This window comes from Colius striatus, chromosome 12 (genome assembly GCF_028858725.1).
Source record: "Colius striatus isolate bColStr4 chromosome 12, bColStr4.1.hap1, whole genome shotgun sequence".
Taxonomy (NCBI): Eukaryota; Metazoa; Chordata; class Aves; order Coliiformes; family Coliidae; genus Colius; species Colius striatus.
The window spans coordinates 18,451,267-18,476,146 of record NC_084770.1 but is presented as its reverse complement, the minus strand read 5'-3'; the positions used below and the strand labels follow the sequence as shown (position 1 = coordinate 18,476,146).

The window sequence follows — 24,880 nt, the reverse complement described above, 5'->3', positions numbered from 1 at the left end:
TTATCAATTATTGTCTCTAACTGATGTTTGGGAGTAATTAAACTCACAGGAGTCTCACAAACCATAAATTGCTATGAGTGATTATGTGCATGTGTAGGTGCTATATCTGATACAAATACCTCATGATGCAGAAATAGTCAGCTGGGTCACATTTCTTGGCAAGCCATATGGAGATATGAATGAAAAATAAAACAATGTATAGAAAAGCAATCATGTGGAAGGAAAGGACACAATTAAAAGGGCACAGAGCAGTAGTTGAGTGGCAGTGGGAGTGATGCTGTGTCCGCAGCACATGGCTTTGCTGTGTCCAAGCATCAGCTCTCTCTGCTATCTGAATGGCTTATCTCTCTGAGCAGCCCCTGCAGGAGACTCTGCTGTCATGGTGGTATCACTTGGAGATGTCTTCGTCTAGCTTGTCCAGGTACCTCCCCATGATAAAGTGTCTCTCACTTTTCCAAGTACAAAATATACACACTTGTAAAATGATGCATTTCTAGAAGTCTGTTTTCAACAGTAGATGTTGTTCCCTGGTTGAGACGTGCAGCCAAACTGTGCATTTCATTGCAGTTCTATCCCTTGGACAGCACAAGTTTTACAAGAAGACTTTTGCCTTTTTCCTTCCCATGTTTTTATTTGAACTGAATAATTTTTTGCCAAGTTGCATTATCACAGACTGAGTAAGCATTCTGTAGAGTGAATACCTCAGTGAGGGAAGGGAAACTTGATTCTAGGTTTCTGAAGTGGGGGGCAGCGTGGCAGGGTCCGACGGCACAGGGGCCGTCGCCTCCCACGGCTCTGGGAGACTGCAGCTTCTCTCAGTCGGTGCTCAGACCTGAGTTTGACTTTCCAAAAGGCAGCCCACTCTCGCTGACTTGCTCTGCAGCGAAACTCATATTTAATCATTGGGATTTTTTTCCCCTGAAATTGCAGGATTAAAGCCATAGTTTAAAAGCAAAATCTCGACCCGGTAATAACCGTGAATTCATTTGACCTCCAAGTCTTTCAAACATTGCCCTCGAGGGAGTAAATGAATGTTGCTTCCAGTGTAGTTCTCACACATACAATAAAACCCCAAACCACACGATGCCTGTGAATGCTAACCCGGAATTTGAAAGATAATGAAAGTTGTACAGAAACATTGTTCGTTACCTGAAAGACGGGAAGGGCCGATATTCATCAGCCTTGTAACCTTATTAAAGTAGTGCAGGAGCTGGGATTCTTTCCCAGGGGCTTTTATAAAATAATTATTTACACCACGGAGTTTTGATAGCATAGAAAGCAGGCATTTACTGTGTAAACTGAGAAGTTTTCAGAAACTAATTAACTCTGCTTTTCACCATACATACAAAACTCCTTGTGGGAGAATCTTTTGTTAGGTTTCAACTACAAGGCCAAGCCAGTCCTGTTCAAAGCGAACAACACAGCAGTTTTGGGGACAGATGAGACAGGCTGGGGTAACTAGAAGGCAACTCAAAGGTTTACCTGCCCAGCCTATGAAGAGGTGGTCTGGCTGTTTGTATTTTGGTGGGGTGGAATTAGGACACCATTAATAAACAATAAACTTTTTCACTTATGGCTAAGTATTTATGTGCAAGTTCAGTAGTGACAGTAAGCCCACCATCGTGATATTTGCTGTGCTGTTCCTTACAGCATGGAAAGGGCTGGTCCAGCTCTGTTCAGCTGCTGTGTGTCTCTTGAAAGGTGCTTGTTTTCTCAGGTGTTAAGTCAGAAAAGTTGGAGTTACAGCTACTGGACTGCTTTGTTGAGTGACCGCTCTTATTCTCAGCATATCTTAACCTCATTTGTTTAACAAACACTTTTTCACAGCAAAACCAGTGCTTCCTGCTCCAGGTTGGGGTTCCTTGGTAAAGTTAAGCGGTGGCTTTGGCCATGAAATCAGATATTTAAGAGATATGCCTTCAGTTGGTAACTGTGATACAATACCAAGCCTGTTAGTAAGTGAGCAGCAGATAGATTTATCTCTAGCCATACAAATAAATCAGTTCCCAGTGCTCACGCTGTCGTGCACAGTACTGTGCTGCGTTCTATACCCAGAGAGGGTGTAGATTTGCCTTTTATTACTTTATCATGCAGAGAGTGACCCCTCACTTGCTTTACTCCACTTGCTGTGTGTACTCAGTGAAGCTAAGAATTGTATTTAGTGACTTCTGGTGTTTATTTTTAAGCCTCCACCAGCAGTTACTGTGTACATAACACCACCAAGGCAGGCCAGCAGCCACCCTGCACTCTCTGTCAGTGAGAAGTCAATGGTGTAGCTGGAGCAGCTTAACAACTAACTGCCTTTGGACTTGTATCCTCTGCATGGAAATGTCTGCTCACTGCCTTCAGGATAATTGCCTAAGAGTTTGTAACAGTTGGTCTGTAAGATAATTTCTCTTGTTTAAAGAAAATAGGAAAGACCTAACGCTTTACAGATTGCTCAAGTTCACGAAGGGCCAGCTTTTGCTGTACGTAGAATATATACGTGTGTCCTTGTGAGTAGTCATAGAGAAAAACATTTCAATAGAACATTGGCAGGATATCATGCTTCCAGCTCCAAGTCTGTCTGAATTTATGAAAAACAATTATGCAAGCATGTTTCCGTAATAAAAGAAACTACGTGTTGATGGGCTGAGCTGGCATAGCAGTAACACATGTTTGAAAGAAAATATCTATTTGGATCTTACTGTGCAGTTTTCTGATGAAAGTCTTGTTTAAAATACAGACTTTGAGCTCTAAATATCTTTGCAACAGTTTCATTCACATGTATGTGTCCGTATATCTCAAAAATTTAATGTATCTATCTTACTTGAATCATTCAAGATTCTTATGAGTTACCTAATTCAGTATATGCTCAATGGTCCCAAGTTTTTTGAAGCACACTGATTTCATAGCGTCAGAAAAATGTGACTAGAGCAAGAAATCTCATGAAAACTCACACAAGAATTTGCATGCTCATATTTTTTATGAAAAAGACTTGATATTAAAAACCTGTTGCCTTATAACTTCTTTTTCTCATTAGATTGAACAGAATTCTTTCAAGACTTAAATGTACTTGCTGTAAATTAAAGTCTTTTAACCTTTAAGAGCTTGGTCTTTAAGTTGAGACATTTCCTGGTGTCATCTACTTGTCTGTCTGTTAAAAACCGATTTATGGCTTGCTCAGAAAGAAACTGCTTGATATATGGATATGACACACAACAGTTGCAATGCTCTTCAGCTGGGAGCAACATGTTTTCACATAAGAAATGAAACCTTCTCTGCTACATAAAGTTATCCAGAAGCTGGGTTTGTAAACAGAAGTCTCAGAAAGCTGATTGCTCATATATCATTACCAAGTCATTGATGAATAAGGTCTTTCAATTGTCTCAAGGAAAGCATAGGAAACGTGTAACTAAGCACCTGCATCATTCACCTTACACCTTCTGAAATAACGTTTTTGCTCTGTGTGTTGGAAAAATCTGTTAAAATGATAGAAGCAGTGAAATTCAATGCATAAGAGAAATGAGTATAGAATATAAAACATTGTGCTTTGATTCCTCCTCATGAAGGCTAACTAAAAAAGACATTTTCTTTACATTTTCACCACCATTAAAGAAAAAATGTAGTTACTTTCATGACAAAAAGTGGAGTTTGTGGCAGAGAGCTTGAGGCTGTGGAGCCTTGGATGCTTCCCTGGGCTTTTTTTCAGAAGGCATGAATAAAAATGGTGTGCTGTCTTTCCAAGATAGCCAGTGCAACTATTGCATTTTATTTCTTTTGAGGTGGGATGGTGGTAGGAGGTGGGGTTTTTTTTCTTTTTTTCTTGGCTTAATAACAGAAAGCTGTTCTCTGGGAAGCTGCTGTTTGGGACGTGCAGCTGATGAATGATGTCTCTGCCACTGTGCCAGCGGGCTTGCCTGGTGAGCAAGGCGATGCTAGTTCTGTAAGCTCAGTCAGTCTAGAGTTCTGTGGAACTGTCTTTCCAGAAGAAAACAGCTGCACTGGTGGGTGATAAAGTTGTCTCACTGCAGGGGTTTGAGGTATTTTTTCCCGTGTTTTAGTAAAAGAGAATCCTCCCCTGTGTGCCACTGAGCTGTCATACCCGGGGGTGATTGCAGGATCATATGTTCCGTCTCTCAGGGCACAGAGTGTTTGATTTGGAGTGTAATTTTTAATTGACAAGTTGGATTTCTACTGTGATTTTTCCCCTTATGCTTTTGAGTCAACTTGACCTTGCAGATTGAATTGGTGTGGTTTTCCTTATTTGCAGTTGAATTATTGCGATTTCAAGTTGCAAGAAGGAACAGGATGGCTGAAAAAGCCATTGGAGTTTTATGAGAGAATCTCACTATCAAAAGCCTTTGTTTTCTCTACATTTTTTTTTCGTGTCTATAGGATAAAGCCTTTCATTCAGTTAGTTCCACTTCCTTTCTGGTGATGACCATGGCAGCAGGTACCTCTAGTGTGGTGTGAGATATCCTTTGCTGGGTGCTCAGACAGTGATGAGCCAGTTCACTGCAGGGGAACATCTCTCTATGTTCCTCATCTTGGATTATGCCATGAAGCTGTATTTCTGTTTGTTGTTGATGACCAGCTCTGAAGTTTCCTTTTTACAAGAGGCTTATTGTGACGATGCAAGCAAAAAGCAAATAAAGGGTAGTGTTTTTCTTGGAATTCAGAGTAACTGATGTTTCTTTTATAGGTTACAAATATTCAAGCAAGAACGGTTTCACTTTCCTGGTCACCTCCTGCTGGCCTTCTAAACGCAGATAGACACAACAATGGTTTGCCTTACACCTGTACCTACGAGGTTGCCTTATCAGATAAAGGGAGAGATGGAAAATACAAGATAATTTACAGGTAACAGCATAATTTTTACACTTAAGTTTTTGTTAGGAATAAATTCTCTTGAACTCTTCAGAAGTGTATTTTGGCATGCCCATTAGCTGCATTAAAAAAGGCACATTTAAACACCTTGTAATTGCTCCCTCACTGTCCTGCCAGCCCTCCTTGCTGGAGGAGCTTGGAGAGAGCTGGTTGAGTGCATGTCACAGGGTCCATAATTACCATGCCATCCCATCTCCCTGGCACGCAGCAGATCTTGCATGCATTGCTGTCTCTCCCATTGCCAATGAAAAGGCCATTTTTTTCTCTTACACTAAATGTCAAAGGCTTTCGTGTACACCATGCAGGCAGGATGCCTGCCTTCCTAAGGGGCTACATTTGTGTGAACTTGAACAATTAAGAACTGTATAACTTGCTTTTTGAGATAACGAGCAAAGGTTTGAGGATTGTACTGCTTTGTAGTGTCTTAGATGAGCAGGGGAGGGAGTGCACCAATCCATGGGCTATAGAGGCTTCCCAGAAAAACCCAAATACTTGGCTCCCAGCAGTCTTCAGTAAAAGTTCTGTGGGATTTCTCCATCTCTCCTTCAAGTGATCCTCTGAGCTCATTCTGTGATCAAGTACATATGGTGTTATGCCTTTCTTTTTTCCCCACTAATGACGTCTAGGAAAGAAAATTTTGAGATGTGACCTTGGCTATTGTGAAAGAGCTAATCCTTCCCAAATCTCATTAAATAAAATCCAGGTGATACAGCAGTCACGGAATTACCTTTCAAGACCAAACCGTCTCCTTTTTTAAGATATCCTGTGAATTAGGGTATTCCTCTTGGTATGCTGGAGGCGGGGCTGTGTGAATTCTCTTGGGTATTATAAAAAGCACACATTAACCAGGGAAATAATGCCTGATTTTATTTTTTCTAGTATTTACACTAGTTATTTGTGAGCCAGTGTAAGCATCTCTATAGGTTAAAATGTGCTGCTGCACTCTTAAAATGGGAAGAACGCTTTCTAGTACTTCTTGTGCTTGCTGGTGTGGTGGCTGCACGTTTTCTTCTGGTTATGAAACGTCGTGCATCTGTTTTAAAGCTGCTAGTAGTAATCTGTCTGCTGCTGCTGGCCAGAGTACAGCCGTTAGCTTAATGTGGGACACTCCGTCATGAGCAGCAACAAGCATTATTGCTATAGGCACAAGAAAGTCTGCAATATGTTGAATACATTGTCTTTGCGAAGAGGTGCACTCATTTCAGAGGGAAAAAAAAACACCTCAATTTGAAGGGCATTGGATTGTATGAAAAAAATAAGGCTTTTAGGTGGATTTCTGGCAGTCAGGCAGATGTTTGCTTTCTGGTTGACTTTCTTCTCTTGATTTTGGGACATCTCTGTGTTTTTGTCCAGCTAGCTATGAAATATTTCTTTATGCTAAATTGAGAATTTTCATATTTCCCATATTTTAATAAAATCATGAATAAGCCCAGCTCTTACATGAGGTGGCTGATACTTACAGAGCACTGACCCATACCTTAAGCTTAACAGAACTGGTGACACATGACTGAGCCTAGTGTTCATTTTCCTTTTGGCTTGTTTGCTGGTAAAAGAATCGCCCTAACTATATTGACTACATTTGAAGTTAATAGATTATATGCTGAGGGGTTTTTTTTTCCCTAAAATGTCTGAAACTGTGCTTTTACTTTTCTTGGTATTGAAAGAGATCTGAGGCCAGCTGTTTGGGCAATAATTAAATGTCTCCTTGCTGTGGTCCTCAAAGAGCGTAGTTTAGGAAGAGAAAGCAAATAAGTGAAAAGGTTGTGCAAGAAACCCTGCTTTTTCCTCTAAAGTTCAATGAGCATTTATATAAAGTACTTATAGTGAATGTGCAGGAAGTACAGAAGTAATGAATTAATTCTACTCTTTTCAGCTCTGGGAGTGTTGATAAACACAATGAGCTTTATGTAAATATCAACAAAATGTAAGGATAGCATTGAAACAAACCCACATAGCTAGTTTTCAAGCAATGTGAAGTGTTTTGACAAATATTTGATATCTTGTTTACTACTGGCTTTTTCTGTGCTGGGATTTTTTTTTTCTTCTTTGAAATAATCATAGCATGAGGGAGTTGCTAGTCACTGTGGAATCACTAGCTGTGCTAACTGTGATGCTGCTTCTCATAATTTATTGATTTGTTGGGTTTTGACTGTGTTTTTCCTGCAGTGGAGAAGAATTAGAATATAACCTGAAAGACCTTAGGCCAGCAACAGATTATCACGTCAGGTGAGTTAGTGTGACTGTGAATATGACTTCAATATAAATTCTTCAGTTGTATGACAATAGATTTGAAAGTTCTTTAATTATCCAGCGTAGCTCAAGAATTTCATGGTTACCTGTGTGGGTGTTTTTTCAGTGGCTTATGAGTGTTTTCTGATAGATTTTATCATGGCCTTGGTTACAAGAGTGCTTTGAACAATCTATTTTCTGTCATGTCATTGCTATAGTAAGAGGATAAAATATATCTATGTATCTATATATTTCTCTTTATGTATAACTGACCTAGAAGTGCTTGTGTATGAAAATTGGATACCTCAAACTTCTCAAAAATTTGATGTAGGCAACTGGTGTTTCTTCTAAATGTGCTAGCACTGAAAGTACTCCAGCACAGATTCTTCCTAGATACCCCTTGCTTTGTGAAGTAAACCTGCTACCTGAAGTAAACCTGACCACAGTCATTTAATCGTGTATTTTTAAAACAATATGGAGTCACTCTGGCCTGTGACTGATATTTTCACAGTGTATTTCTCTTTGATTCTGAAAATGTGTTTTACCCATTTATTAACTGTTAACACATTCTCAGTTTTGCTCCCTGATGTTTTTAACACTGTGTTATCTGCTCACGGTGCATTTTTAAAGACTTTGCGTATGGACCAAAGCTTCAAATTCACTTCCTGTTCACTCATGTTCAATATCCTTTTCAAAAAAGTTCTTTCACTCCTGTCTGTTGTTGTCTTCTGTTTTTCCAGACAAGGGCTAGGTTTGGTGTGCTTTTTCACATCAAGGCTGCTCCCGTTTGTTAACGTTAAGGAGCAAACAGTTCACTTCTGCGCTGCAAAATACCCAACACCAAAATACATCTGCCTTGCTCTGTTACTATAGCTGCTTTTTTTTAAGGACTAATTTCTATTGAAGCCCTAAAATTAACTTTTTCAAGTGGAAGCACCAGACCAGAAATAACTTCTTGGAAATATGTAAGAGAAGCAGGCTCCCAGATTGGGCAGTAGTCCCAGCCCTAGCAGCAAATGGATAGTAGTGAGGGGGAGAAAGTTGTAAAACACTGCTGAGCTTCCTGCTGTAAGCAATTGAGCATCACTTTTAAAGCCAGCTTCAAAGAGCAGAGTGGTCACCGTGCACAGCGTGGCGTTGAGGCCTTGTGCAGTTGTTAGGGATGTTGTGGGTATTTGCCCTGTGTCCTGGTTCACTTCTCCCTACCTACAACTCCCTCCACCTTCTAGTAGGTTTGCCAAATGATAAATTGTTTGTGAACAGTTAGCAATAACTTCTGTTTCAAAAAGAAGTGACTGTTAAATATAAAAGTCAGAGGTGAAAAGCAGCAGCCCCTGTTTGTAGTGAAGCAAACCGACCCTGAAGAGGCCGTGTGTTTGCTTTCCAGGACAACTTTTTTCTTTGCTGAAACTGCATTATATATAAACAACTGTGAAAAAAATAAATCTGTTAAGTAAAGAAATTGGTGGGGCCAACAGTTACTTGGCAGATCACCCTGGGTCTCCTTAACCTTGGCAGGGCTTCATCTCCGCACAGACAGAGCTGATTGCACTTGCTCTTACATGTTTGGGTCTTGGACACTCAGGACAACTTGGTTTGCTCTGAACCTACCACCTGCCTTAGTTGAAGTAGTATTATTTCGGTACCTCAGAAATGCCTGTGCTCAGTGTTTCAGTGACTTGCAGAAGATGCTCATTAAGCTCATTTTTGCACGGTTGTATTCCCCGATGGTATGTGTTTGATGCTTGCCTGTGCTGATTTCCAGCACACGTACGTACCACTTGCCAGATGCAGACTCCATTAATTAATTGCAATTTGTTTTCACTCCTGACTGCTAACAGGTGATGGCTAAAACAGCACTATAGCAGTTCTCCTGAACCTCTCCCAGAATGTTTGATTCTACGTGGGTGGCCATTGTACATAAATTGCTCTTATCTACTGAAAACAAATTTAGAATCTGCCCTTTCCTAAACTCTACATTCAAGTACACAATGGCCACAGCCAACTCAGAGGTCAGCGTCTGGTCATGGTTTAAATGAGTAGAAGATTTCCAATTTGTACTTCTCTTTTGCTGTGTGGAAAATGTGAAGGGGGGAAAAAAATAACATCATTAATTTTTCAGGGAGAAGTACCTCATGGGGAAGTACTAAACTATATTGTGTTTGCTTTCCCATATTATTTGGTATTGTATGTCCCCTTCTGTGCTGATCTGTAGAGGATTTGCCTGAAATCAAATTGACTTTGAAGATTTTTAGTTTATCGGAGCAACGTTCCTGAGCTCTGTGAGTTCTAATTCATGGAGATAGGCTAAGTGTTGACATCTGAGCTATAAATAGTCTTGTACCCATGGGAGGAGACCAGCAGTCACCACCACTCTGTTCCTGATTCACGAGCACCATGTTAACCGAGCATTAAAGTTTACACCTTTTCTTATGAGTTCATACTTCCTGTTGTATTGCAGTAATTCTGTTGTACTGGCAATAAGACAAGGAAATAGTGGTGGATAGAAGAGGTGATGTTGATCACTCAGTGGTATAAGGGAGTATTTGCACAAAGCACTACAATATTCTTTTTCTGCTGTGATTTTTTTTTTTTGCATATTTGTGTCAAATTAAGTAGAATAATGCTAGCCACTGGTCTGTGAAAAATCTGTCATTAGTGGGTGGTATGGTGGATGCTTTGCTAGTCAAACACTGTGGCTGAGGCAATGCTGTCTCATCTTGTGACTGTCAGCAAGTTTATAACCCATTTGAATATTGCTTCCAGGGTATATGCAATGTACAATTCAGTAAAGGGATCCTGCTCAGAGCCAGTAAGCTTCACCACTCCCAGCTCAGCACCAGACTGTCCCTTCCCACCTAAACCCTCACACAGGACCAAAAGCTCCTTAACTTTACAATGGAAGGTAGGTAATGCTTGGATCGGGTGAGAAAGCAGTGAAAAACAGTTTACTGACAGTGAGCATAATGGTTGGAAATAACTGAAAGCAAAGACGCTCGTTTTTCAGTACGGAGCTTGAACTTGCTGTACTCTGACAAATCCCTCTCTGTGCACTGCCTTGACTTTCCAAATGTATGTATTTCATTATGTCCTATTTCTTCTTGGTATGTGTTAAGAGGTTGCCAAGCTATGTGCAGACCCCAAGCTTTGGTTTCAATTGAGACTGTAGTCATTTGCCTGGGGGGGGTGGGAAGTAGTTTTCCCTTACTCCCCAAATCACCTTTTGTTTGTTTTTGTTCGTAGGCACCCATTGATAACGGTTCAAAAATCACAAGCTACCTTTTGGAGTGGGATGAGGTAAGTAGGAACTAGATGAAATAAATACATAAATAAATGGCACTAAGACTTTACAAGGATTTGCTGAGTAATGAAGAGTAATTAAACACAGGAGAAGGTAGAATTAGGCAAATTAAATCCTGATGGCATTAGGTAAAAAGTTGGAAAGATGAAAGGGGCAGGAGGGGAAAACTTTGCATTCAGGGTATTGTATACAGAGACAATGTTGTTCTTCTATACTCTCGAAATCTTAACTTTTTATTGCTTGTTTGCTGTACATTTTGTTAAGTAGCATTACTTATTTAATTACTTGTGATATATCTTAGAGTTATGTTCATGATGTCTTTCTCCTGGGCTCTGTCTGAGCAGAGAATAAAACACTGTTATTGCCTCAGGGGAAAAGAGGCATCATCTTGCAGCTCTTCCTACAGAGAATGTATTCAGGATGTCCTTTACATCTTGGGCAAAGTAATGATGAAATGAGTTCTTGATTCTCAGAGAAGCAAGGAGGGTGGTCAGCACGGCTGCTGCCTTAGACTTCCGGAGGGCAGACTTTGATCTCTTTAGGAGACTGGTTGATAAAGTCTTTTGGGAGGCAGTCCTGAAGGGCAAAGGAGTCCAGGAAGGCTGGACATTATTCAAGAAGGAAGTATTAAAGGCGTGTGCTCAAGTTCTCCCCAAGTGCAAAGAGATGATCCAGTGGGGCAGTAAACTGTTCTGGCTCAACAATGAGCTTCTACTGGAGCTCAGGGGGGCAGGGGGGGAAAGAGCTTATGACCTCTGGAAGGAGGGACATGCAACTCTTGAAGATTACAAGGCTGTTGTGAAGTTATGTATGGAGAAAACTAGAAGAGCCAAAGCCAGCCCAACTGGAACTTCAACTGACCACTGATATATTTTCTATTAACGGCCTTAGGTTGCACCAGAGAATGTTGAGATGGGGTATTAGGAAGAACTTTTTTCACTGAGAGAACTGTTAGACACTGTCCCAGACTGCCCACGGAGGTGGAGGAGTCCTTATCCCTGGAGATATTGCAAAGCTGTGAAGCTGAGGTGCTGAGGGCCATGGGTTAGTTGTGGGCTTGGCAGGGTGAGATGAGTGGTAGGATTCGATCTTAAAGGTCTTTCCCAACCAAAATGATTCTGATCCTATACATAGTGGCAATTAGTCCCCTTCCAGACACAATAAGAAAAAAGTTCTGTTGTCTCCAAGATCTTATTTCATTAGTGAGCAGCATGCTGTTAGAGAGAGTGCCAAAAGCAAGATATGCTGGGAAGTGGGTTATGATTATACATCTTCTGTCCCCTCTGCCTCCTTTCCATTGTGCAATCCATATTTCTGCAGAAAGAGTGAATCAGTGAATATAATCTCTGAAGGAAAAAACACGTTGGGTGATGGAAAAGGCTTGGGCAATATGTAAAGAAGAAAAGGTGATGAGTCGATAAAGTAAGAGTGTAAAGGGATGTTTAATTGTACAGTCTGAGAAACATCTCTTGAGGATTTTGTAGTCTAAAAATAATCTCCTAAAAGGAATATTCTGTTATGAATCATTTTCCTTCATTTCAGTAGTAATGTGTTCCCAGATAATTCTGCTACATGTTGGACATTTGGAACCACTCACTGTGCAAACATTTATTGTATGCAGTATCACAGCAAGCAGTGTCTGCATGATGAGAAACCCACTGAACTGAGCTAAAATGAAACAATAACTCCAGAATAGGTTGCTGACCCTCCTGAATAATGGAAGAGGAAAGGTTGCCAGTGAAGATGAAAAAAGTGATGTGAGGTCAGGCAAGAGGAGATTAAAAACACATTTCTCCAAAAGGATGGGTCACGATGATCTCATTACGTACTCTGTGGTACCTTGACTTTGCAGTTGTGATCTCTTGCAAGGCTTACTATGGAAACGTAACAGCGCCAAGCAGTGAAGGGGTGGAAACGTGAATGATTCCAGCCTGCAAAGGGGAGGGAAGCAACAGAAGGTCTTGTCAGAAGAAAAACAGGCAACAGACCATTAATACAGGGCAAACAGGTTTTGTGTTAGTCTTGTGCACACGGAGCCGAGTCATAATTTTGGATGGATGTAAGGCAATTCTAAAATGCTCTTCTCTTTTGAACCCTTTAATACTGAGTATATACCTAGAGTTTTGTCTTCAGAAAGAATTGTCATGATGTCTGCTTTTCATGGGTCGAAAGAAGTTTGGTTTGGGCTAGTTCACATACTAATGAGGAAGAATGAAGGCACCCTGATTCCTTTAGTCTGCTTGTTTAAATTTCCTTGTTTTCTCAGTACCAATCCTGACATATGAGACCTCAGTGGACAGCTAGACAACAAAGATGAAAGAACAATGACCCCTGGCTGAAATGTGGTTGTCTGGCTGTTGAGAGTTGATGCCACAGCTGTAGCTTTTCTGAATTTTTTTTCCCCTCTGATAAGAGACAGAAATGCAATTTTGAGTTGCTGAATTAAGCTTGCTAGTAAGGCTTATTGAAGAAAAAGTCTAAAGATATAGGGTGGGTGCACTCACATCTGCAGCAGCCTCATCTACCTGTGGCAGCAAGCTCTTCTACTCACTTTTCCATGTGCCTCCAACATAGAGTGCAGTTAGCTACTGGAGTTACAGCACCTGAGTACAAAAGAGAATACACTTCTTGTAATGCCCTGTTCCCTCACAATTGTTTGTGTAAATTCCACGTAAGCAAAAGCACTGACTTTGTTACAATGCCATGCTGTGTCCTGGTGAAATCAAGGAGTAAATACATCAGGGAAGAGGAGAACGCTTGCCAGGCGACAGCGAGTGCTCTGCCAGATCTCAGCCAGAGCAACATTCATTAGCTACAGGGCACAGAATAAAATATAAACATGGGAAAATCAACAATCAGAATAAAACTAAATTGGGGCTGCAAAGCAGAGGGAGCTTTGCATGAGTGGAAAACAAAAAATCTATCCAATGATAGAGTTAGAAAAACACCCTAAAAGGTGTTTTTTTTTCAAGACTCTACCTTGAAGCTGAGTCCCTTCCTAGGGACAGATAGCGAGCGAGTGAGCCGTGGAAAGCCCTCGCAAGACAGAAGCAACATGCAGATCCTGGAAAGCTGTCATGCAAAAGCTGCAACCTCAAACTGCAGAAGCAGAAGTGGCTTCAGGCACAGGAGATATGGGGAGAGGTGGAGGTGGGTGGCTGGGCAGGCATATCCCACTGTGTCCCAGGCCTTCTGGCGTGTTCCCTAAGCTCGAGTTGTGTTCCTACTCCCACCAAGAAGAAGGCGAAGAGAGGACTGTACTGCTTAATATGTCACTGTGTTAGCCCTCCCCAGTTGCTGCTGTTTCAGTTCTGAGTTTTGGGGTTTTTTTTCTGGCCTACAGATTCTGGAAGAGAGTTGATAGACAAAGCTATTCCTGCTAATCCAGCTTGTTCTTCCCAATTTGGATTAAGTGGTTTGTAAAGTGACTGTTGCTACCTGTTAGAAAACAGAAAAGCTTTCTGTCTCAGTACTGATAGAGGTATTTGAATTATAGTTATAATGCCTTGATAATAAACTAGTTTAGCTCAGAATGCCTGAAGAGCTGTGGAGGACAATCTTCACATGGGATGTACATGAGCAAAGTTTCTATTGGCTTTAAAGGGGTTGGGATCAGCCCCTCTTCTCGGGTGTTTTGAGATTTGCAAAGATCTGAATGTGCTTGCACCTCACATGCTGGGATTGGCAATAACAGTCTGGCAATAAAATCATTTAAAGTTAGATAAGGAGACAGAAGGTGCAGTTTTCCTTAATTGCTATAAACTTTACAAACCTGAACCTTTGGAGCTTACAAACCTGAACTACTCAGTTGATGACTTTGTGCCAGGATTGATTGATTATTCAGGATAAGCGAAAGGCCAGTTGGAAAAAACAGTGTTAAAAATATACCAAACGGAAACCACCAGTGTGAAGGAGGTGATGCTTCTCCTGATACCATCTTGCATGAAAATTGGTAAGCCATAACTGCCCTGAAAAATGCCACTGGCACTACTGTAAGAATTGGGCCTTAGTTACTAGTTAGATGTGAAATAATCGTTCTGTGATTAAGTGGTAGGAAAGAAATGTTTCTCTTGTGCGTAGGGTTAGTGAGAGGATCTTACTCTGCGTAGGGATGTGGAGAACTGTTCTGAGGCAGAAACACACAGTTTGTGCCCCCATTTTGTGTTTATCTCAAGCAGTTTTAATTCTCCTCCAGTAAGCACCTCATTTTCATTTTCTCAAGAGAGATGCAATGCCCCAGTATTTAATTATTTGGTGATAGATGGTAAATAATTAAGTTTATAGAGTGATAAATGGAGATAATTTCGTTCTGCCATACTGTTTTAAATTTCTTGGGGCTCACAGAGACACACTTGTTCATACTGCCCCATAACCTAGGCCTTGTGTTTACTCATCTGCCCTCTAGGTCTGTTCTATGCCATACAGCTCCTGTGAGATGCTCAAGAGGAGAGTCTTGGATGAAATTGGGTGTTTGTGTATATTTTAGGAATGTCTCCTAAGTCCCGTTCTGTCTTGGGTTTGTCCATGTAGAAAATTCAGTCCCTTGTATAAAGGCCTGCACAATAAATGCCTTGCAGAGATATTAGGGTGTAATTGTTGACAGTTTGCTCCACAGCTTTGTGTCAGATGGAGTATCAATCTGTTCCTTTTTATTGCTAGTATGAACCAAACACAGAAGTTAATGCTGGCATGGCCTGCAGCAGATTGTCACCTTACCTCCTGATTCCAGATATGATGCTGAGGTCTTCCGAAGGACCTTTCACTAGTTCTGCATCTGCTGTACCTTCAGTGGCCCATTACTCCTTTTTGTGTTTATTTACTATGTCTACTGCAGGGAATGAAGTCAGCAAAACCAACTTAAAATCTCAAAACCCTTGTTTCAATAAACAGTCTCCAAAGGAAACTTAAATATCCTGTTTGAAGTGTGTGGCTTGAAATATAGCTGGAATAGCAGTCAGAGCTCTTAAAAATGGTGTTAAAATGCTGTGTTTATAGCATTGTGCAAGTTCTAATGGATTTATGGAGCTGAATTGTTCTAGTTTCCTCAGACATGCCCTGGTGGCCATCACAGTGTGGGTTGTCCTCATGAAGCAGAGGGTACATAGTCTGGAGAAAGCAGGGCTAGTGAAGAGAGACAATACTCTCCCTCTGAAATGTGTGGATTAGAAATATTTGCGGAAATGATACTGTGTATTTTAAGCAACTTACAAAACCTTATTTAAAGGATTAAAACTTGGATGCCGAGTGTACAAAGAATAGGAGAAGGATTCTGGGAAAGCTGTAAGACTCCTGGGTGGCAGCCAGTACCAGCCTGCCAGTTGTTCCTGTCTATAATTATGCCAGCATTAGTGCTTTCATAAATCTTGGGAGAGAAGGAGCAGAGAGACTATTTCCAGGCTATTAATGCCAGGATAATTAGAAATATCGGCCAGCCTCTCCAATTAGTGCCAACAGAATCCAAAATACCAGCCAGGCTGAGTAATTTGAATACCAGTCGGTCTCTGAGCGAGTGTGGGGGGAATGTACAATACCAGTTCCAAAAGAATAATAGATACAGTATCAGAATTTGTACTGTTAGGAAGTTGAAGATAACTTGGCAATCTTTTTGCAAAGTTCTAAGCCACCAGTTTGACAAATTGGAGCTTCCTTGACCTGTTGCTCTCTGTTCAGGCCTTGTGCTGCAGGTGAGGTTTTCCATGAGTTTCCTCTTTAGCCAGCCGTCGCTGGTTGCCTGTTTATCCACCGCAAGCTTAGCACTGGGTCAATTTGTTCTCTTGGAGAAAAAGCATAGCACAATGATTCATTTTTTTTTAAATATCTTAAGGAGAAATCAGAAAGAAATTAGGAATTTTCACATGCTTTACAAATAGTGAAGTCATTAAAGAGTAAGAGAAAAAATAATTGATTGCACCTGGACCTATAAAAGTGAGTTTGGGAGGGGAAAAAATCTCTCTTCTTATCAGTCCTGCACTGATGAATGGGTATTTTACTAAAATATAGGAGTACTAATTAGGTTTTGTATAGTCTGGGTTTTAAGTACATTATTGCCAAACTGAAAAGTATGGTGACCTATTATTTTTGTCCAAAAGAAATTTTATCATGTAACTCAATCTTTAGAGATTTGGGATCTGAAAAAGCTTCCTTACTTGCAAAAGACTTTTGCTTTAGGATTCATGATTCTCTTCCAATCCCACTCCTTAATTTACTTGAGCCATACAGTAATGTTACAGCTACAGCAGATGGGTGAAGTTGAAGATGATGGTGTATAAAACCAAGTTCTAGAACAAGTGTAGTATCACACAATATCAATAAGTTCTGGCTGCTTTCCAGTGTGCTGATGTCCCTTCATTGCCTCCAAATTGTGCCATGCTGGAGATCTGCATGATGGTTTCTAGACTGATAAACACATTTTGGAGACTTACTACAAACATTTCATGGTGTTATTCCTTCTGTGTTGTAATCCATGAAGAAAAAATAGAAGTGGAAATTGATAGGGGCTGGAGAATGAGCCAGTGAGAAAGATATGTCCTACTCAGGCATTTCTTATGATCATTTATGATTGAGTGATGTACTGAGCACAGAGGAATAACAGGGTGTGGGAGGAGAGACAGAGCTGAAGGAGGCAGCAGCAGGTGAGGCTGTTATCTGCAGTCAGGGACACTTGTATAAAGAATGTTCCTATTAGTCTGCTTTGGGACAGAAACATGAAGTCTTCTGTCAAGCTAATGTATATCAAGTGAGACAAGCAGCCTTGTCTATGGGCAGATTGTCATTTTACTGAGATAAAAATGAAACATTGTGGACACAAGTGGCAAAAATAGCAGAGCTCTGGGGTCAGAAGTTGCAGGGATGAGCTTAACTTTACCTCTGGCACCAGTTCGAGCTCATGGGTGTACTTTGCTAGGTTTCTATTCTGATCTGAAGTTTGGATACTTTGTAATCTAATTGTCTATTAATTGAAATTAAAACTCCTTTCAACTGCTTCAGCTCAGGTAGATGTTATTTATGTAGAGTTGAGGAATGCCCTTTCTCTTGAAAAATTCCAAACTGACAATTTTCCAAAGCACATGACACCAGATATCCTTTGCTGATGAGACTAGGAATCCTTTGTTGTCTTTGCCCTGCCAAAGCCTGGCTTTGTTTTAACCCCAGGGCATACCTAGTTGGGTTGGATTGACAGTATTTTAGTTTTGTTTTAAACATGACAAGGAGGGAGGGAGGGAGGGAGAGAACTTCTGGATGTCCTTGTCCTCAGCTGTGCTGGTTTGTACCTGATGTACCTCAGGAGGGATCTGAAAGCTGGAGAGGTGTCTTGATACCATCTCTTGCTGCTGCCTCATCTGTTTTGCCAGGGCTCATCATGCTCGGGGTGGCATTGCTACAAAGCTCCATAAATCATACTTCTGTCACCCAAGTTTCTTACAGTTGCAAGCTTTCCAGCAAATCCTCTCTGCTCATTGTGTGCCTCCTGCTCTGAGCAGTGGGATGGGTACAGAACCTGGCACGTTACATATTCCTCGGTGAGGAGGAGATGTGTTTTGCCCCGAGGGGCTGGTGCTGAGCAGAGTTGCAGGCAGTCGCGTCCCTGTCGGGCACAGTGGCTGGGGCTGGCTGGTGAGCAGCGAGAGCCCTCTTGTGGGGTTCTTTCTGAAGGACCAGGGAAGGCTGCAGAGAAAGCAGCGATGTTTGTAGCGCTTGCAAGAAATGTTGGTTGCAGCTTTCCTCTGCTCCTCTGACTGGGTCGATCCAGGGTTGAATTTCACCCTTAACTTGTATGACTCTTTAGCTTAATGAGTAGGATAAAATCACACTTCAAGCAGGATGACAGAAGCTATAGCTGAGGATCTGAAAAGGGAGGAATCTGACAGCAGGCTGGTAGTGGTGGTGTGTACTATTGTAGGTAGTATAGCAGTGCCATCAGAGGCATACATCTCTCTCTCTGAGCAGTGCCTGCACGAACCATCTAATTCTAATGTCATTTAACAGCTCTTTTTAAAGGCAGAACCACGTGGCTTTGTTTCATAGCTATCCGATTACAGATTGCTCTCTTTCTAGGGAAAGAGGAACAGTGGTTTCAGAGAATGTTACTTTGGAAGCCAGAAGCATTGCAAGTTGACTAAGCTTTGTCCAGCTCTGGGTTACACCTTCCGATTAGCAGCTCAGAACGACATCGGTACTAGGTAAGTTACCCAAAGTACACGCTTCCTTGAGAAAAAGTGAGGGGTGAAAACTTCAACTGTCAGTGACAGTGTAAAGAGGGATTTCTGGGGTTTGTTCGCTTATTCTCTTTATGGGTCTGAGTTAAGTATCTGCACAAACTATCCTTCACTTCCCAGAGCATCACAGTGTGCCTTCAGTGGGATGAGGTAAGCCTAAGAAGATAGGCTTCTTTTGAGGTGTTAAATGGTGTTTCGTGGTCTGTTCCTAATACAAAAAGAATACATCTGTTATGTAAAATTCCCCTTGGAGACTTCTGTGAACCAAGAAAAACAAGGGAGAGGAAGCAAAGTTACAAATTCTGAAGGAATCTTGATACATTTATTTTTCTGGTTTTAAAGCAAAGCCCTTCTGTCTTTTTTTTTTCAGCAGCACAGTCCCTTCCTTCTTACACAGAGCTGGCAGGGCTGACTGATGGGGTGGGAAGGAAGGGTAAGAGAGCCAGAACCAAGAGAGGACAGACACACTCCCAAGGGCCCTGCAAGATGAATTTATTTTCTTTGCACGTGAACAGATGCACCTAAATGAAGATGATGAGAAATCACTTATTGCAGTTCTCCAGGAGCTGCTAGGAAATGCTGGGCTATGATGTTAAACAGGACCAGAGGGTACCCAGAGAGACATCATGCTGCAAGGACTGTGCTCTCCTGTGCTTACAGCCAGGAAAAGTGTAGCTGTGAAGAAGCTAAACATACAGTGCTCTTGTATACTCTTCTATTGTCCTTCTTGGCTAAACAGGATCTAATCATTATTACAAGAAGGACAGAAAAGAAGAAGCACTAGTGGCATATAACAGTGTATTTTGCTGAGGGAGATTCCTATATTGTTCTCTCTTCCAAAAACACAAACCTTTTGGTGATATATAGCTTTAAAATTTCTGTATTTGTGTTCCTCTGTCTTCCCTCTATGATGCACTGGGACAGTTCATGTGCACAGAGGCCCTTTTGCCAACCTCTTCCAAGAATCCTTCTCTCCCTATCGAAATAATACTTGATTTGGGGAGAGAGAGAGAGAGAGAGAGAGAGAGAGAGGCTTGAGCTGCATCTGCTGAGAGTAGCTGTAAGGGGACTGCCAGTTTTGTGCAAAGTTCCCAGTTTTGGCATCTCTTTTCTTTGCCAAATTCTGGATTTTTGAGTTTTCTTAGGACATGTTTCAACTTCCCCCCTGCTTTTTGTTGTTATTGTTCTTCTTCTCACTCTCCTTTTTTCCTCAGGCTACTGAGGAGGAAGTGAGCTATGTTTATAGTCCAGTGCTGTGTGTTAATAATCTATGAGACAAGCACCAACAGCAGCATTTGCCTTGTTTTTATAGACAGCACTCAAACTTATGATGTGATAGTGTCATCTAACACTTTGTGTCATCACATCGTTTTGGTTGGGTTTAATGCATGTGCACTTACCATTTAAGATGGTTTGTGTCTTGTTTAGATGTTAGTTGGAGGAGGATTTTTGGAACTGTAAGAATATTTCAACAAATATGTTACTTTTGAGAAAGAAGACTCAGAAAAAGGATAGGTGGCTCTTTGTGTATATTAAATTCATGTGATGACTTGAAGGAACAAAACATGTTTGTACTTAGGAAATGGGGATTTGAAAATTGCAAGAACATTGCCCTCAGTTGAGAGTTCTGATGTTATCATCCTGAAAAATCACCAAAATCTGTCAATTTTAAGGCTTTGTTCTCAAATTTTTGATTGTATATAATGTGTTCTGCATAGAGGCTTAAGAGAATTGTTCCTGCATTTGCAATAATAGGCACAACTGCCTATTATGCCTCAAGGCATCGTGTGCTGGGATTTAGATGAGATGAGAGCATGCATCTCCTCTGCCACGAATGTTCTCTCTGATTGCAGCCTGAGCTGCAGAAGAGCAACTTCATGCTCAGCTTAAAATGCAAAGAAGTTTGGACAAGGGAGGTCAGAAAGGAGTAGAGCCAGCCTGGAGGGTTTGAAGGTATCTGTACCTGCACCAGACAGCTCCTATGTGATGCTGAGGTGTATGATCACGACTGGATAAGATTCCCCTGCTTTTGTTGAAGAGGGATGGCTGAAACAGTGGGATTAGATTTGCTGAAGAGCTTGGCTTTCAAAGTTGTAGCTTAAATAGAAGTTGTATTCTGAATTTATAAAAGGTGAATACTGCATCTCAAGTTCAACATGTAGAAGCTGAACACTTGGGCCTTTATTTTCTATGTTTTAGTTCCCCTTTGTTAAAGGAGATTTTCCTCTACTTCACAGTTAAGATAATATTTTTAGTCAATCAAATACTGTTTTCTCCAATGTCATTGTGATGAGATCTGCAAAAATGACTGTGAGGCAGTTCTGGCATTTCCTAACTGAGGTTTGATTTTTTACTGTTGTGTTTTGTTGCTGTTTTTTTAATATTCCTCTCTCTCTGTGCAGTGGGTACAGCCAGGAGGTGGTATGCTACACTGCAGGTAATATCCCTCAGACCCCTTCTGCACCAAGGCTTGTTCGAGCTGGTGTTACGTGGATCGCGTTGCAGTGGAATAAAGTAGAAGGATGTACACCAGAGGAAGTGATTTCCTACACCCTGGAAATTCAAGAGGAGGATAATGTAAGTACCACATTGCTATAAAGTATACTGCATGATTTGGATTGCCTTTTCATTTATTGATTCAAGATCGCTGAGAAGATTGTGGATTGCAGCTTTGGAGGGTCTTTCAGGAGTACTGGGTACTTGTCAGGACAGAACTGAGTGATTTGTTCAGCTCCACAGCAGAATTATGGATCCTTAGCTTAAAATCTGTACTGTCATCCATGATTACAAAGCTTCAGAGGAGTCTATAAAGACGTAGAACAGCTTCTCCTTAACCAGTTCTGTCTGCTGTGACCTCCTCACTGCTGTGTGGTGTTCTCGCATTTGTCACCTGGCACTTCTAGTTTTGTAAATGTGTTAAGCTGCCACGATTGGGTTTGTGCATATTTTACAGCAAAATTAAGTCATTCAGGTCAGTTGAAACGTTGTTGTAGAAGGAAAATCAGTGTGGCTTCACAGCTTAAAAGTGGTAGTCACATTAAATAAAGCACTTGACTGTAAAGCCGTTTTTACTATAATGTGTTCTGGCTACAGCCTGTAATACAGAGAGCACCTTCTCAGTTATAGGAGATTGTTTGGGTTTGTTTCTTCTAGGATAGCGTGTTTCACCCCAAGTACACTGGAGAGGAGCAAGCCTGCACTGTGAAGAATCTCAGAAGAAGCACGCAGTATAAATTCAGGGTAAAATCTTTTTCCTCTTGTCATTGCATAGTGTTTTTTTTCTTTTTTTCTAGGCACTATAATTGAGTTCTGTCTCCAAAATGGAGCCCTCAAATACAAATTTACTTCATACTGTGACCTAAGGAGTTAAACTGTTAGTTATATTTTTACTTTCACCTCAGGAGTTGTTCACTGTTCAGCCTTTTTGCTAGTGAGGAGCAGATGGGGTGGTTTTTTTTCCAGCCACACTGTGCTGTGGCTGTCACAGAGTCACAGACTGGTAGGGGTTGGAAGGGACCTCTAAAGATCAACTAGTCCAACCCCTATGCTAAAGGAGGTCCACCTAGATCAGATCACACAGGAAGACATCCAGGCAGGTTTTGAAGACCTCCAGAGAAGGAGCCTCCACATTCTCTCTGGGCAGCCTGTGCCAGGGCTCCCTCACCCTCACAGTAAAGAAGCTTTTCTTTTAAGTTTAAGTGGAACTTTTTGTGTTCCAGCTTTTGTCCATTACCCGTTGTCCTAGCACTGAACACTACAGAAAAAAGTGTTGCCCCATCCCCTTGACATCCACTTTTCAAATACTTGCAAGTATTAATAAAGTCCCTACTCAGTCTCCTCGTTGTCTGTCTCTGTGACTCAGTGCTGCTGTCTCTCCAGCCATAGCAAGAAGCTGCATGTAAAGCCAACTTCCACATTGCCAAAATAGAAACAGTGCCTGGAAGCATCTTCATGACAATTGTGAACAGCACAGGGAGAGAAGGATGCCATAGGATTGGGTCAATTCTAAAACATTTGGCTTCTCTAGGCCTTAGTGTATGCAAGAGCAACAGAAAATAAATCTTACCCAAAGTCCTTACAGACAGCTTTGCATATATTTGTGGGACAGAAGACTGTCAGAAGTTGCATGAAGAGCTACTCAAGGAATCACAAAGTTGTTGCAGTATCACTCAGAGATGATGCTTTTTAATTTAGCAGTGTAAAAGCTGCTGTGTCTGGCTGAAGGAAGATGACAGTGCTTCTCTGCAGCACTGCTTTCAAAATAAACGTGAGTTTTACAAAACTGGGTTGATATCAGAGCAAACTGATGCTTGTGACTGGTGATAGAAGGCTACAACCCTGATCCGACTCACTGAGACATTCCTTTGTCATGTGCAGACCAGCACTAGTTACCTACACAACTTGAGGAAGAAACCCTGAAACTATAAAGCAAACAAAACAACCAAAATCATTGCATTGCATTTGTAGCTCAGACTGATTGTCTGGAGCTGTCACTGGGATATTTGTCAAGCTCATGTGTCTGGTGTTCATGGCAAGTCTTTGATCAGAGAGTAGCCTGAAGAGAACCAAGAGATGGTACACAGGAGTTAACAGTGGCACTAGTGCCTTGTTTAAAGCAAGCACACGGGCCAGAGAACCTCAGTTATATTTTTAGTTTTAAACATTGCAAATAGTTTTTCTCAGATGCCTGTGTTAGGAAAGAGGATAGAAATGACTACTGCAGAGAGGAATAACAGAGCTTCCCAAGTGAAAAAGTTCCTGCTAGCTTACACGTGCAATTAGTAATTATGATACGTATCTTATTACTCACTTCCTTGGCAGCAAATCTCTGTCCCAGAGACTAGCATGAGCTAATAGAACTCTCAGCAACCACAGACATTGGACCATTTGGGATTTCTTGTACAATCCTGATCTACCCAGTTTCTAGACCTGGTCCTCATATCTTCTGTCACTTTAGCAACCTTCTCCCTGAAGTCAGCAGAAGGTGTTCTTGAGTAGAGATGAAGGATTTGCCTGAGATGGTTTTCTTTGTGTTCATCCTGCTCGTTTCAGTGGCTGTAGATTACAGGGTGCTTGTTTGTGTGTCATGCTACTTAAGCTTTTAGTTGTGTGATTACTGATACTCTGAATTAATTTGTTTTAAATAGCATTTTGAAACACCTCCAAAACAAAATTAGCATGGTTGTCATAATTTTTGTCTTTTATGAGCAAATAACTGCAAGTTGCCATATGACAGAGGGTTTTTTAAAGGAAAAACAATAGGGCTCTTACCTTAAACAGGTCGTGATCTGTAGCTAGTGGAGGGAGGGGAAAAATCAATGTGGTTTGTAAAGAAACAATGTGACAATCTAATAACTGTGATTAGAGTCCCACACGCTTTAGTGGGATGTGACATACTCTGCAGTTTAATGGCATTTGTGCAATTACTAAAAGAAGCCTCATGCAGAACTGTCAGGAAAGCAGTTATGCTAAACACTGATAAACTTGTGGTTTTATTTCAGCTATTTGCTTCTAATGTGGAAGGAAAGAGTTCTCCCAGTGAAGTGTTGGTTTGTACAACAAGCCCAGACAGGCCAGGACCTCCAACCAGACCTGTTATTAAAGGGCCCATAACGTCTCATGGCTTCAGTGTGAAGTGGGGTAAGTCAGTTCAAGTTTGTCATAGCAGAGCTCTTTGGAATCACAGTAAATTCAAATAAAGTTATGTAAGCTTGTGGTAGAAGTTAGATTTTTCATGCTGCTTCTCAGTCCAAAGTTGAATGTGTTTGGAAAGCTGGCCAACTTGATTTTTTTAATATTTTAAGATGTGTACAGGCTCTTATGTTTTCAGAATCAAAAATACTGCTTGGTTTTATTAATTGGCACTCAAGTACACCTTCAGGCTTTTCACCTTCCATTTGGTGTACTGTTGCTCATTCCAGCCACTCCCTTTATAGATGGGGCAAGCCTCTATGCTGCACCTCTTTCAATGCTTTTTCCATAGCATCATTATCCAGCCACCTTATTCTGACTCATGCTGAAAACTAATGTCTACCACTTCTGCTGTGAATTCCATGGTGTGGGGGAGTTCATGGAGGGGGAGCAGAATCAGAAACAAGTAATAATCTTCTTGTTATATTTCACTCCTAATCTTGATTTACCAACAACTTACTTTATTGGTTTTCAGATCCTCCACAGGATAATGGTGGTTCAGAAATCTTGAAGTACCTATTAGAGATTTCTCAAGGAAGTCCAGAAGGTAAACTTGAAACAAGTTCTCTCCATT

At 41.1% G+C, this 24,880-nt stretch overlaps 1 protein-coding gene across 2 annotated transcripts in view; it reads left to right on the top strand.

The window, feature by feature from the left end:
- The window catches only part of FNDC3B (fibronectin type III domain containing 3B), a 194,991-nt gene that overhangs the window by 126,260 nt on the left and 43,851 nt on the right, over positions 1-24,880 (top strand). For both annotated transcript variants that reach the window (XM_062005877.1, XM_062005876.1), the window contains exons 8-16: positions 4,685-4,842; positions 7,036-7,095; positions 9,865-10,003; positions 10,342-10,395; positions 18,455-18,579; positions 21,018-21,192; positions 21,769-21,855; positions 24,117-24,255; positions 24,782-24,853. In XM_062005877.1, the coding sequence (XP_061861861.1) occupies positions 4,685-4,842; positions 7,036-7,095; positions 9,865-10,003; positions 10,342-10,395; positions 18,455-18,579; positions 21,018-21,192; positions 21,769-21,855; positions 24,117-24,255; positions 24,782-24,853 (1,009 nt within the window). The remainder of the gene's footprint in view (positions 1-4,684; positions 4,843-7,035; positions 7,096-9,864; positions 10,004-10,341; positions 10,396-18,454; positions 18,580-21,017; positions 21,193-21,768; positions 21,856-24,116; positions 24,256-24,781; positions 24,854-24,880) is intronic.